The sequence below is a fragment of the Vulpes vulpes genome, chromosome 8, assembly GCF_048418805.1.
Source record: "Vulpes vulpes isolate BD-2025 chromosome 8, VulVul3, whole genome shotgun sequence".
Classification (NCBI taxonomy): Eukaryota; Metazoa; Chordata; class Mammalia; order Carnivora; family Canidae; genus Vulpes; species Vulpes vulpes.
The window spans coordinates 75,255,271-75,269,844 of record NC_132787.1 but is presented as its reverse complement, the minus strand read 5'-3'; the positions used below and the strand labels follow the sequence as shown (position 1 = coordinate 75,269,844).

Here is a 14,574-nt window from a genome sequence, read left to right as displayed (position 1 = left end):
CCCTCAAAGATGGAAGAGGTTCACCGCATGTCTCTTCCTGGTTCCATTTCAAAGAAGGTTATTAACTCCAAGAAATGGAAACTATTTTTCGTTATTTATTGTCAGTGGCATAAGCCAGGCGCGGGGCCAGGTTTAGAAGGGATGGAAACTTAGACCAGTGGAGGGGATCTTTTCAAGAAAAATATTAAAAAGGAACTCCCCTCTTCAGCCTCCGGGGTCTGCCCATCCCTCCCTGCAGGAGCGCTCACCTCGCCAGCCCCATCCGGATTTGACCTTGACCTCGCCCGCGTGGCTGCTGTGCGCCTTCCCACCGGAATGGCAGATTGGCTGTGAAAGGGCACGTGGGGCCTGCCGTGGGTTTACAGTTGGGGTCTGGGACTATGAGCTGGGTAGGGGTGACCCCAAGCCAGCCTTCGCTGTGGCGGGGCCAGGCTGCGGTGTAGGTTGGGGACCCTGGGGGTTGGGCCTGCTTCCCCCTCAGGCTGACCTTGCCAAGGGCCACGTTTACAGAGAGGAAATGACTCGTTTCCAGGCCACTGCTCCTCAGTGGCCCGGTCAGGGGAGGGAAGTGGGTGTGGGAGGGGAGGGGGGCTGACAATTGGAGCCCGTTCCCCAGACGGAAAGGAGCACGGGGCCAGAAGTGAAGTGGAGGCCCAGGGTCCTACAAGTTGCTGTGCTTGTTGACAGGGAAATGATGCCACGCTCCAGTGTGGAGAAGAAAGAGCAATCTAGAACCTGCATTCTGTGGTCCAGGGTCTGCAAGATGATACTTGTCTGTGTGTGCCTTTGTGTCTAATCCAAAAGCTAAAAACAAACAAAAAGTTAACAGTGGTTGTCTTTGGTCATGGGACTTGTTCTTTGTTTTGATGTGTTTTCAGGATTTTGAATTGCTTGGCAGGGAGTAATGCTTTATTTTTATGATCAAGCAAGAGGCTGAAGCTTTCTCAGTTTGGAAAGGGGAAGCACGTACCTCCTTAGTCCCATCCAATGACCCGTTTTGTTCCCATAACGCAGACCTCTTGAGCACCTGACTTGGTCTGTGAGGACTCCAGCTTCAGCACCCAGCTCTGCAGATGAACCCAGTTAATGCCTGTGCCAAAGTCCCACTCCAGGTGACACATTCTGAGCATGGCTCTCAAAGGATCCATTTCGAGCACTTTGGGATCAAGAAGGATCCCGTATTAGTAGCAACTGCCATACAGGCTCATCAAACCTCATGTCAAAAGGCAATAATTCTATGCTTTCCCTGGCACCCTGGCCCTGACCCCGGCATGCTGGCTTACCAAGATCACAAGGATCTTTCTTTCTTTCTTTCTTTCTTTCTTTCTTTCTTTCTTTCTTTCTTTCTTTCTTTTTTTAATCTTAGGAACTTTATTTCTTTTATTTTTTTCCAGTTTTATTGAGATATAATTGACATATATATTGATATACATATACATATTTGTATACATATATATTGACATATATATGTATATGTTGCGAAACAATCACCACAGTACAATTAGTTGACATTAGCTCACATAGTTACAAGTAGTTTTTCTCTTGTAATGGGAAATTTTAAGATCTACTCTCTTAGCAACTTTCAAATGTACAATACATGCTGTTAACTAGAGCCACTATGCTGTACATCACATCCCCAGAACTTATTTATCTTATAACTGGTATTTTGTTCCTTTTGACCTTCTTCATGCATTTCCTCCACGCACCAACCCCTCAACTCAGGCAACTGCCAATCTGTTTGCTATAGCTTTGGGTTTGGTATTTTAGATTTTACATATAAGTGAGTTCATGTAGCATCTGTCTTTCTGGGTCTGACTTATTTGAAGGTCTACGCATATTGTCTCAAATAGAAAGATTTTCTTCTTTTTATGTCAGAGTAATATTGCACTGTTTATGTATACCACATTTTTTAAAACTTTTTATCCATTGGTGGGCATGAGGTTACTTCCAAGCTAATGTGAATAATGCTGCAACAAATATGAAGGTGCTGATGACTTTCTGAGAGAATGGTTTTGTTTCCCTTGAATATATGCCCAGAAGTAGAATTGCTGGATCATATGATAGTTTCATTTTTAAGTTTTTTAAGGGATCTTCATACTGTTTTCCACAGTGACTACACCAATTTTCATTCCCTCCAACAGTGCATGAAGGTTCCCTTTTCTCCACATCTTCTCCAACACTTGTTATTTCTTGTCCTTTTGATGCTAGCCTTCTAACAGGTGTGAGGTGGGCTCATTGTGGTTTTGATTTGCATTTCCCTGATGAAAAGTGATGTTGTGCATCTTTTTATGTGCCTGTTGGCCATTTGTATGTCTTTTTTGGAAAAATATCTATTCAGTTCCTCTGCCCATTTTTAATTAGTTTTCTTTTTTTTCTATAGAATTAAATGAGTTTTTTTTACATATTTTGGATATTAATCCCTTATCAGATATATAATTTGCAAACATTTTCTCCCATTCTGTAGGTTGCCTTTTCATCTTGTTGGTGGTTTTCTTTGCTGTGCTGGAGCTTTTTTAGTTTAATGTAGTCCTGCTTGTTTATTTTCCCTTTTGTTGCCTTTGCTTTTGGCGTCAAATCCAAAAAATCATTGCCAAAAATGATGTCAAGGAGCTTATTCCCGCTGTTGTCTTCTAGGAGTTTTATGGTTTCAGGTCTTACGTTCAAGTCTTTAATCCAGTTTGAGTGAGTTCTTGTGTATGGTATCAGATAGAGGTCCAGTTTCATTCTTTTGCCTGTGGCTGTCCAGTTTTCCCAACAACTCATTTATTGAAGAGACTGTTCTTTTCCCATTGGGTGTTCTTACCTCCTTCGTCATAAATTGATTGACCGTAAGTGTATGGGTTTACTTCTGGGCTTACAGAGTTCTTTCTTATACCTTCTTTGTTCTGTCAGCTTCACCCCAGTGAAATGGAAGGCAGGGATGGGCCAGGGTTTTGAGACTTTCCCTCTGCAAGTCTGCCTGAAGCCCTGCCATCGCCCTCCCGACCTGGGATGCAGCCCCACTGTGCTTGGTCTTGAAGGTTTTTCCATTGTGCCCGGCCAGGTGAGCACATCTCATCCATAATGAGCCTTGAGAGGCTGGTGCCTATTGTCCACTGTGCAGGTGCTGGGAAGGGCTCCAGAAAGTGCCACTAGAAGCAGAAGACAGCTGTGCTTGGACCCAGGAGCCAGTTAGACATACTTGGTGGCTCAGTGACCAAGCAGAACCAAGGCCTCTTTTCCGCCACATACTCTGACCTTCTTTCTCTACTTACTGGAGCCCCATGGCACCACCCTTATGGCACCAATCCCCTTGGCATTGCTCTCCTCTCCCCTACTTCAAAATGTAGCCCTTCCATGTCCCCTAGAGCAGCTGTGGCCCAGCGAACCCTCTCCCAGCTGTCAAGACCCTGGACACCTGTACAAAAGCAGGGCAGCTGCTCACCTGGCTCAATGAGCTCAGGGATGTTTCCTCCACTCCGTCCCCACCTCCACCCCCACCACCCTACTCCCTCACCCGAAACTTGCACAAGAGTCTGAATTGCACTCCTGTGGGATATTTTGCTTGGGTCATAGAGTTATCAATTGCTAGTACAAATTCATCGATCAGACCATTCACCACACAGTGATGTGTGAAGAACAGATGAGACAGGGCATGAGAGTCCACTGGGACACATGCAGTCAAGGGGCCTGGGACTTGGGGCTGGTGACTCTAGGATGGAGGTCACCAGGCTTCCCATTTTGGTTCTATCACTCCTAAGCTGCATGATTTACGGAATGTTGCTTGACTTTCAGCCTATATGTTTTCTTTTCCTTTTTTTTTTTTTTTAAGATTTTATTTATTTATTTGACAGAAAGAGATGGAGCTAGAGAGAGAGAGAGAATAGCACAGGAAGGAGGAGAGCTGCAGCAGGAGAGGGAGAAGCTGACTCTTCAGTGAGCTGGGAGCCCTATGCGGGGCTCACTCCCAGGACGCTGGGATCATGACCTGGGTGGATGGCAGACACTTACCTGACTGAGCCACCCAGGCACCCCCAGCCTGTATATTTTCGTCTATGAAAGAGAGGCAGTCCCAGGCCTTCATAGGGTTGCTACCAAGTAGTCTCTGAATCAGAATTAGCTTTGTAAACTGTGAGGAACTTCACGAATGCAAATTACACACAAGTCATGCAGCCATCTATAAAAGCAGCTCCTAATCATGTCTAGGCCTTTGGGCTGAGATTGAGCGTATAAGCAGCAGCAGCTTATACTAGAAGGGAGTGGATGTGTGGTGGGGAATCAGGTCTGGGTGAGATGGCTGTGCGGTGCTGGGCAGGTGGGGGATTGCAGGAGGTCACTGCCCGGGGACCCCAGAACCTGCATGGGAAGGACCACAATGGGGGAGAAAGAAGGAAAACAAACAAAACTTCCCTTCCCAGCAGTTGCATTTGGGGCTAGGCCCAGTCAGGCCATAGTAGGGTGGAGGCCAAGGAGCCCCCATGGATTAACGAGTTCCAGGGGCAACTGGGGATTCAGCTGTGTCAAAAGCATCCATTGAACCAGGCCAGTGAGTCATCTGTTTGGTGAAATCCCCAAGGTGCAGCGGCCTGGCAGCCTCCCCAGGAGCAGCGGCCGTGGCTCTGTCTCCACCGTGGCGGCAGCGCTCCACTGGCGAGGCTGGAAGCCAACCAGCCTGCGGCGGCCACATGACTTCCAGCTGCCCTGCTGCCTTTTTGAAAAATTTTTTAAATTATAAAAACCAGTACTCATTGTACAAAAAAAATAAAATAAAAATTAGGTACAAAAAAATAAAATTAAAAAATGATCCATAAGCCACTCCCTGGAGATAACCTTCATTATCTCCTTGATGCTCTCCTTTGTTCTGTGCAGGTCACGCGAGTCAGGTTAGACAAGGCTATGCCGAGGTAACACACAGCTCCCAGGGGATGGCCCCCAAGGCCAAGGGCCTACTGTGTTCACCCCCTCCTTTACTCCTTTTTATGTGCTGGCTCTCGAAGGTAACTGAGACTGGAAAGCTTGAGATGTTTATCCTTAAGTGTGATGCTGGGTGTTGCTTGAAGTGAGACAGTTCATCATGATAAACACGTGCCACCTTTTTCTGTTTCTTAAGCTTTTTAGAGACCATAGAACTGGGTGTTGACTTTCACTGAACTCTTTAACTCTACTGAGTTTCTTTCGTCTTTGCCTTGGTGCATTTTTAAAAAGGTATGGGAAGCATTGAGTGTTCCTGTTTTGCCTGTTTTATACATTTTGTCATCTATCTGTTTTCAACAATGTTCATAGGAGAAAGAAAGAACAAGGTCACCAAGCCCAGATTTCAGAGCATTGATTCAGAGTGAAGAATGAGGGAGTCCTTTGAAGGAACAGACTACTGACTGTAAGGCCCTTGGCGTTGAAATAACTGCTCAACCACCCGATTGTTTAGAATCATCAGTTCTGCCCTTTGCTCCAAAAAGCAGGAGTTTTGTTTTTGTCAAGAAGCGACTGGCGCTGTGATCTGTGTGCTCGGGGCCTCCGCCTGGTGACCCAGCTCAGCACCAGATGTCGGGGAGTCTTGTGAGGCCACCCTCGCTCATGTTGTGCTTAGGGAGCCGCCTTGCCATTTGGGGCCTAGAGGCCTGGGTAGGACCTACAGGTGACCTCTCAGAAGCTGAGAGTGAGAGTGTGGCACCGAGGTGGCCGCTGCGATGGTGACACCGATTCTCTCTCCCCCGCAGAACTGTTTCAACAAACAGCAGCTCCTCGCGGCCATCCGCCAGCTGCAGCAGGTGCTCAAGGGCCAGGAGACCCGCTTCACCGAGGGCATCCGCAACATGAAGAGCCGGCTGGCCGCACTGCACAGCTCCGTGAACAGAGTGGGCCCGGGCGCCCCCCCAGGTAAGGTCCCCCCATCTGTACCACTGGGGCCGCAGCACACCCAGGCCCTTCCCCTGTGGGTTCCCTGCCCATCCCACCTGCATGCCTCATCCTGTCCTGAGGCAGGTCCCCAGGCCTTTCCCTGCCTCCCGCAAGGGGCCCATTTTCACAGCCTGGTTGGTAGGGAGCACAACGCAGTGAGTATGTCAAAAAAGCATCTGTGGGCTCTCCTCTCTATCATCTGAATGTCACCCACTTCCTCTCAGACCTGTTCATTCTAGGCTTGGTAACTCCCTCATCCACCTGTCATCCTTGTAGAACTGTCCAAAGGCAGGGCTTTTAGAGCATGAGCTACTTTCCCCTGCCCTGTCCTCACCCAGGTAGACTCCAGGTGGTTCCTTTTTTTTCCCTAACAGTTTTAAGTTCACAGCAAACCTGGATGGAAAGCACAGAGAGTTCAGTCCCCAAATACACACTTGACCTCCCCTCCATCAACATCCCACACCAGTGTGCCATGCCCTCTACGATCCATGAAACAACACTGGCTCCAGTTTTTCAGGCATGATAGCTAGTCCTCTGACGTGAGTCCCCCATTGGTGGTGGGTGCGGTGGGGGATGCTGCTGAGGGCAAGTCCCATTCAATGAGGTTCCAGTGGCCCCGCAGACTCCCTCCCCAGAACGTAAGACTCTAACTGACCCTGGTTGTTTCCCTGGTGGTCCCAGTAAGAGCTTTCACTGTGGAGCCATTGGATGGGTTTCCAGTGGATTTCTTTTGGCCGCTCCTCAGGGTGGTAGGGGTCGGGGGGCACTCATCATGTTTGCTCTAAGTCATGAACCTGTGGCACATCTGATGTCATTTACTCACTTGAGACACACTTAGTAAGGGCCCTCTCTGTTGTGTGAGATAAGTTTCCTGGGAAAGGCATTGGATTTCCTACATTTTCAGAGAGTGTGGTAGCAGATCCAGAGCCTCCCCAGCACTGAGTCTGTGGTTGTTTTCCTTGGCTATACAGGTGCAGAGCTAGACCTGCCTGCCAAGGTCCTCATGCTTTCCAAGGCACCGTGAGGCCCCTGCCTTCAGGGGGGGTCACCACAGCCAGACCCTGAGAGGCAGGCGGGGCATCCTTCTTTTGTGTTCTAGATGAGGAAATGGAGGCCACCAGAAGTGAGGTAGCAGTCCTATGTACCAGATCTGACTCTTATTTTTATTTTTTCCTGCTAGAGGCTCAACAGCACAGAGCTTTTCTGCTTTCATAGGATCATAGTTCCTATGGTCCCTGGGAGCTTCCAAAAAGAACTTGCAAGGGATCATTCATAAAACAGCCCTGCCTCTGTGTTGTGTTGGAGGCCTCTGTCCACTAGAACAGATGGACAGGTAGCTATGGTTACATTACTGATCCTCTCATTGCCAGATCTACGTAGGGTCTTTCTTCCTTGAAACCTACACGATTTTTTAAAGTGGCCAATTCTCTTTTTAGATACGGCCATGGTATGTTTGGTCTTTCCTGTGTGCTGGACGTGGAGGCAAGCAGCTGTCAGGACCCTTGCCACAGGGCAGGGTCTGGGGAGCTGGGTCTGTACCTGGAGGAAGCCAGAAGCTTGCAGGTTGTAGGGAAATTGTCTTTTCTCTCTTTTTTTTTTTTTTTTAAGGGCTTTTGCTAGGAGTCAGGAAGAATAACTTTTGGTCCTGGAGAACTCTTGGCCTTCTTCTTTCTGGCTTTGAAGACTTGCCCTCCTATCTTCCCAGCATCTCTTTCTGGGGAACAACACACCTAGTAAGCATCAGGGCTTATCCAGGCAGCCTCGTTCCATTCGTGTTCCCAAATCTTTAGGATTACTCCACTGCATATCTCACAGCTTATCTAGTAACCTCATTCCAGAAGCTGCAGGAAGCTTCCCTGTGGCTCTGTAGCCTCACCACGTTGTGCTCAACATGAGTCAGCCAAAGGGGCACGTTCTTCCACAGGACAGAGGCCTTTGGCTCCCATATGAGAAGTGACTGGAAATGGATTTGCAGTTGGTCTTTACCCGTTTATTAATTTCACTGACATTTACTGAGCACCTACTGTGTGTGTGTGCCAGATTCTGCTGTGTTGACTCAGGCATGATTCACCTGTGAGTTGTCCCAGCAGGTAGGTTTTTCTTTTGGAGGATTTTAAAGATTTCTTATCCCCAAGAGACCCTACTCCTTTCCCCTAAAGCATCTGCAATCCCTTTCAGCACAATAAAGTAAGTTGATATTTTAAGAGAGCTATAAAGGCATTTATTTGCAATCTGGGAGCACCCATGCACTGCGATGTGAGCTCACTGTGGCTTCCAGCTCACAAAGTGATTAACACTGGGTGCCACGTTGAAGGCTTACTAAAGGAAAGGGGTATAGTGATGGTCTCCCAACAACCAGGAGGCACCGTGAGTGCTCAGAGGGGCTGGCTCCTGTCTGTCCAGGCTAGCCTGCCGTGGCTGCTGCATGCAGGACGCGGGTGGGATATGTGGGCAGAGCCACAGTGGCCTGCCTGCTGTCTTCTGGAATAGGGAGGCTCGTCAGGGCCTGAGCTGTGTGGGCAGAGCCAGCATAGCTGAACCAGCACCTTCTTTCCCATCTGTCTAAAACCCCAAGAGCATTTTCACAAATGACACTTGGAACTTATTTTAAAGCGTTTTAGGGGGCAGCCCCAGTGGCGCAGCGGTTTAGCGCCGCCTGCAGCCCAGGGCGTGGTCCTGGAGACCCTGGATGGAGTCCCACGTCGGGCTCTCTGCATGGAGCCTGCTTCTCCCTCTGCCTGTGTCTCTGCCTCTCTCTCTGTGTGTCTCTATGAATAAATAAATAAAATCTTTAAAAAAAAAATAAAGCGTTTTAGGAGTGGCTCTGAATTTCTAACTAAACAAAATCTAAATCCAACCTGTCCCACCTTTGGCACTTTCACTCAACAAATGCTGGCCACGGGAGACTACCCAGCCACAGGTAGAGGAGGAGTGGAGAGCTTCTCTGTGTCCCCACAGCCCACAGCACACGTTTGGGAAATCCACTTGGTTCTGCCTTCATACCACAGCCAGCATCTAAGCCGCCTGTCTCTGCTCCCAGTTCCTGCCCTGGTCCACACCAGGCTTCATCTCAGGCTTGTGCCTCCTCCTTCCTGCCTCATACCAGACACCTCACGCTCAGGCTGCAGCCAGCTGGTGCTGTCAGCATGGAAGTCGGCCACTTCATGCCTCGGCTCAAACCCTCTCTGACTCCCTGATGCCTCTCTGACTTCCTCCCCGACTGTTTTCCCCTCGACTGCAGCCACTGTGCTCCCCTTGACAGTCCTCAGACCTGCCAGGCACAGTCCCACCACAGGCCTTTGCACCAGCTCGTTCCCTCTGTCTTTCCCAGATGTCTGCATAGTTATGCCTTCATTTCTTCAACTCTGCCCCAATGAGGCCTACCCTGATCACCACATTCAAGATTGGGCCCCTCCCCTGGTATTCCCAAACTAACTCCCTATCTGTACATGACACTCCCTACATGACACTTACCACTTCTTATCACCCTCTGCCATCTGCTTATGGATCTTGGTTATTGATGGTCACACCTATTAGAAGGGGACTTCCCAAGAGCTGTGTTTTGTCTGTCTTGGTTACTAATTATTCCAAGCACCTGATATAGTGCCTGACACATGATAAGCCACTCAGTAAACAATTTTTCTTTTTTTCTTTTTTTTTTTTTAACAATTTTTCATTCATTCGTTCATTCAAGAATTATGTATTGGGCACTCACTGTGTGCCAGGCACTGGGCTGGAGCTGGGGCCACATCAAGGGTATAAGGCCAGGTAAACTCCCTGCCTTCTCGAGCTGTGTTTGGATGAAGAACACTGACAACAAATACGTCAAGAAGACAACTCCAACAATTACACATACTAAGAAGAAAGCAAAGTCAGCTTATGGGGTAGAGAGTGCCTGGGGAGGTTTTAGTTAAGCGAGGTGGCCAGAGAATACTCTGGGAGGTGGTGGCGTTCGAGTCAAGACCTGAAGAGTGAGAAGGAACCAGAGAGGGGATGTTCTGGGGAAAGAACATTCCAGGCTGAGAAGAGAACAAAAGCCAAGTCCTAGAAGTGGGCCCGACCATGGCCTGTTCAGAAAACCTAAGAAACCCAGGGTATCTGGAGCTCCTGGGAGGCCGGAGTGGGTGGGCCAGCCGCACCTAGTGGTGAGGGTGAGGGGTAGGGGTTGTCCCAGCTCTGACCCTCCCACGCTGCCCGGCTCTATATTCAATCCTTCGTGTCTCTGAGGCGCCAGCTCAGCTTTCACTAGTGGGCATGTATCATCCATGCCTAAGAGTACTTTGAGGATTCAATGAGACATAGCATTAAAAATGTGCAGCACTGGGGCATCTGGGTGGTGCAGTCAGTTGAGTGTCTGACTTGTGGTTTTGGCTCAGGTCATGGTCTCAGGATCACGGGATCGGCCCCCAAATCAGGCTCTGCGCTCAGCAGGGAGTCTGCTTGAGACTTTCCTTCCTTCTGTGCCACCCTCCCTCAATCTCTCTCTCTCTCTCTCTTAAATAAACAAATAAATCTTAAGAAAGAAAATGTCCAGCGCTGAGCATAGCCTAGAGGAGACACTCAACACAGGAGTACTTCAAGATGAGAAGCCTTGTAACAGAGAGATGTTAAGTGACTGTGGGCCTTCGTTTTGTCCTTACAGTGTCCTGCCCTGCTCTGAACGCCCCTCCCGATGGCAGAAAGTTTGGAAGCAAGTACTTAGTGGATCATGAAGTCCATTTTACCTGCAACCCTGGGTTCCAGCTGGTTGGGCCCAGCAGCGTGGTGTGTCTTTCCAACGGCACCTGGTCAGGGGAGCAGCCCCACTGTCAAGGTACAGACCCTTCTTCTCATCTCCCTCGCTGGACCCGTCGCAGCCCAGCAGCAGTCTGCTGGATAGAAGGGTCATTCCGCAGGACACTTTTTGCCTGATGCCTCCACCATTCCTCAGCTGCAAAATAGTGGTGCACATGCCAAATGACTTACCTCCATGCCAGGCCTGGGCTGGTCAGCATGAGCTCTGCCAAACCCTCTCACCAGTTTAGTCTTGTTTTGCACATCGGGAAATTGAGGCAGGGAGAGGTGGGAGAACTTGCCCCAGACCACCCAGCTGGGGAACAGGCTAAACTGATTAATTCCCAGACACGCTGACCCCAGAGTCTGTGCTCCTCAACACCTCACTCTGCTCTGGGCTCTGGTGATGGGCTCTTACCGATGTCCTGGGGCTGTAGTTTGCAAGACCGTTGATGACCAGTAGGGTTAAGAAAATGCCCAGGTGTCTTTTGTGTCTGCTTTGGGACTTGGGGTAGACAGGCTCCAGGAGAGAGCCTGCATGAGGGGCAGGCACGAAAGCGTTCCCTTTCTCTCTGCTCAGCTCAATAGCAGTACTTTCTTAATGTAGAGGAAAATCAGACTTGGCATTCTCTATCAGAAGAGGTTTTTCAAAAGTTTATGGTCAAGTCATGGATCTTCATCAAGTCATGGATACCAGTCATTTTTAGAGCAGGGCTCATAGGATGTCTATAGGGGCAGAATGCCCATGATTTTAGCCCAAGAGTTGAAAGAGAAATGCACATGTTACATAAATAAGTCTGTTCTCAAGAGCAGTGTAGAGAGGATTTGAATACTTGAAAATACAATGGAACATTAGGAAATATATCATCTCAGGGCACCTGGGTGGCTCACTCACTTATGCGTCTGACTCTTGATTTTGGCTCAGGTCATGATCTCAGGGTCGTGAGACCCAGCTCTTTGTTGGGCTCCATGCTGGGCAATGGAGCCTGCTTAAGAGTCCCTCTCTCCCTCTGCCCCCCCCCCTCCACCAAACTCTCCAGAGACAGCTTGTGTGGGTTGACATGCAGAGCCCAGGGCAACCAGAACCCCATTCATGGATTTAAGACTTCCATTTCCCATCTCCTGGGAAAAACAATGGTTTGAAGGTTGATTGCAGGTACCAGCTCTCAGACCTAGCTGGGAACCAGCCAAAAACCATCAACTATGTAACTGGCAAACACAATGGGGGAATGCCAGTATCTGGATTTACCCCAACCCTGAAAAATCTCCATCTAGTGTAAGAACCTTATGGGTGACAAACTATGGCAGCAGAGGTGGGAACAGAATGACATCTTATGTCATTGCTTTGGATGTCTTCATTTGTAATTTACAGATTGAGTTACAGACTCAATTTGTTATTTCTTTCTTGCAGCACACAGGTGCTCCAATGGCTGCATCACCCTCCATGGGATTCCCCCAGCCATGGCTGCCCGGATGGTGGTCAACTCCCCACCACCATAAATGGTGCTGGCAAGGTCCTTTGATTTCCCCTCTGTCTCCAGGGCTATCTCTGGGTTTGGAGTTGGGGGCAGCTGGCTGCATGCTCACTTCCTTTGAACTAAGCACTGCCATGCTGCTCAACATATTTTGCCCATGCGTTTTCTGTCTTGCTCAGGTATTGTCCACGTATTCTGATGTCAGTAGTGATAGGCATTTACAGTGAGCATGATGTGGTTTCAATGAAAAGATGAGATCATCAGAGGAGATAGCTGAAAGAATGTGTTTTTAGGCAAATGAGTAAGAAACACCAGAGGGTCAGGACCATAGTTACAAGGAACGGCTTGAGCAAAGGAATACATAGCAGCTTAACAAGGGTAGAACCCCATAGTGCTCCCCACAGCCCAGCTCCACCTTAGCAGCTGGCTAGGATGCCTCCCCTGAGGATTCTGGGCACATCGGCCAGCTTCCCTCTTGAGCTTGCATGTGTCAGGTCACTCTGTCTCCCTGCAGCAGGACCTCTCTGTGTAAAAGAGCGTCCTACTGTACCATGATTTATGTGCTGTGGTTCTCAAACTGTCAGGTGCTCTAGAGTCACCGAGAAAGCGTGGTAAAAGGCAGACTCTGAGGCCTCAAAAGACCTACAGAGTTGGGTGAGAGCTTTAGAGATGAGACTTTGGAAAACTACATTTTTATTTTTATTTTTTACTTTTTTTTTGAAAACTACATTTTTAATGTGATTCTGACGTTAACTCAATTTTGAGAAACACCACCCTACTGGTTCTTGGCCACTGCCAGAGGGAGAAGATATTGAAAGTTTTGAAGCATGGATGCATTCTGGGCCCTCACCAATCAGAATGCTGCCTGCGGCAAGCCAAAGGTAGAGCCACATCCGGGCGTGTGTCAGCCCTGACCAGGTGAGACTTACCTGCACGTGCTCACATTCACCTGCACTGACATTTTGGGAAGGCCAGGCTAGCCCTTACAAAGATCAGGCCACCCTGCCCCACTGAGAGGTCTACTTTCCTGAGATGTAGAGATCAGACTTTCCCTGGAGGACCAATGCCAAGTGTGGCTGGCAAGCCTGCTGGCCTTCTTCATTGTCCAACATGGTGCACTTCCTGACTCGCACCCTTGAACTTACCACCTTATTCCAGATTTGCCATGCATTCTTTGTCTCCCCTCTCCCTCAGCCTCCTTCCTGACTATTTGTCCTTCTTCCCTGACACCCCCCCCCCCCAACCCCAATCCTCAGGATTGCTTGGCACTGCTCACGCTGGACTTCTACTGGGACCACATTAACTACCTAAAACCCGGGAAAGATTGGCTCAGGGAACGAGGCTGTGGCCATTCCACATGGAGACCCCAGATGGATATTTTTCATCTCTTTAAGTGTAAACTAGTCATGGGAGTTAACCTGTGATTGTGATGGGCCAAAAAGACTCCGATATGTCACAGCCCAGGGGCTCAACCAGCTATGACACCTGACGTCTCCTTGGGTTAGTGGCTCGTCCCCGTGTTGACACTTCTGTCCCTGGCAGGAATTGATTTGACTCATGGATGCTGTCTCCAGTAAGAGCCTCAAAGGGATGCCACCCAAGCCTGTCAAGAGGGAGAAGCAGAACTTCAATCTGTTGTTTGGTGACCTCTTGTAACAGTGTTAACAGTGTGGGCAGGACATGGGCTGGGATTCAGCAATCCAGTGACCACACACACACCTCAGATGGCCCTAGAATCTTAGCTACACATGCACCCGCTTCATTTTCCATATCCGCAATCCTGTGGTCATTGTGTTGTGACCACAGAGAGAAAAGAATCTTAATCACAGGGGATTCATTTCAAGACCCAAAATGTCAGTGACAGTGAAAGATTTAGCAGCTCTGTAATACTTGCCCCCACCCCATCCACAGCCAGCTGCTTGGAAAGAAGGTGATGAACCCAACTTGGCATGGAAGGAAATTGCACATAATCCTGCCATTAGAAAGCCCTGTGGGCAGAGAGGTAGGCTCCAGAGCTCCAGAATGGAAAGCAGCCATTTGGCTCCCTGGATTATTTCCCTTTTTCCCTTTCTTTCTCGGAAGGGTATGTTTTTAAGATCTGAAGCTTTCTGCACTGGGAGAACCATAGCCACAGGCCTTGTTGCTTTGACAACACTGGTAACCAAAGAAAAAACTTGAGAGAAATAAATAACTTTTCCCCTTATTTCCATGCTAGGAAAAAAGAATTGTTTGGGGCAGTCACCTCTTCCCCTCTTCCCCTCTCCCCCACCCCTTTTAACCTTTATTCATTCATTTTAACCTTTCATTCATTCAACCAGTTTTCATTGAGCAACAGCAGTGCACAAAAGATTGCTAGAGATTCACACTGAATCTAAGAGACACTGGCCAACCTTGGGGGGGAGGCGCTCACCTGCGAAGGTGGAAGCAAGCAAAACAGATGGGCAAATAC

General features: G+C 48.7%; 1 protein-coding gene across 2 annotated transcripts in view; it reads left to right on the top strand.

The window, feature by feature from the left end:
* Nucleotides 1–14,574, top strand: part of FBLN7 (fibulin 7) — a 48,487-nt gene that overhangs the window by 15,808 nt on the left and 18,105 nt on the right. For both annotated transcript variants that reach the window (XM_072767145.1, XM_072767144.1), the window contains exons 2-3: nt 5,697–5,856; nt 10,520–10,690. In XM_072767145.1, the coding sequence (XP_072623246.1) occupies nt 5,697–5,856; nt 10,520–10,690 (331 nt within the window). The remainder of the gene's footprint in view (nt 1–5,696; nt 5,857–10,519; nt 10,691–14,574) is intronic.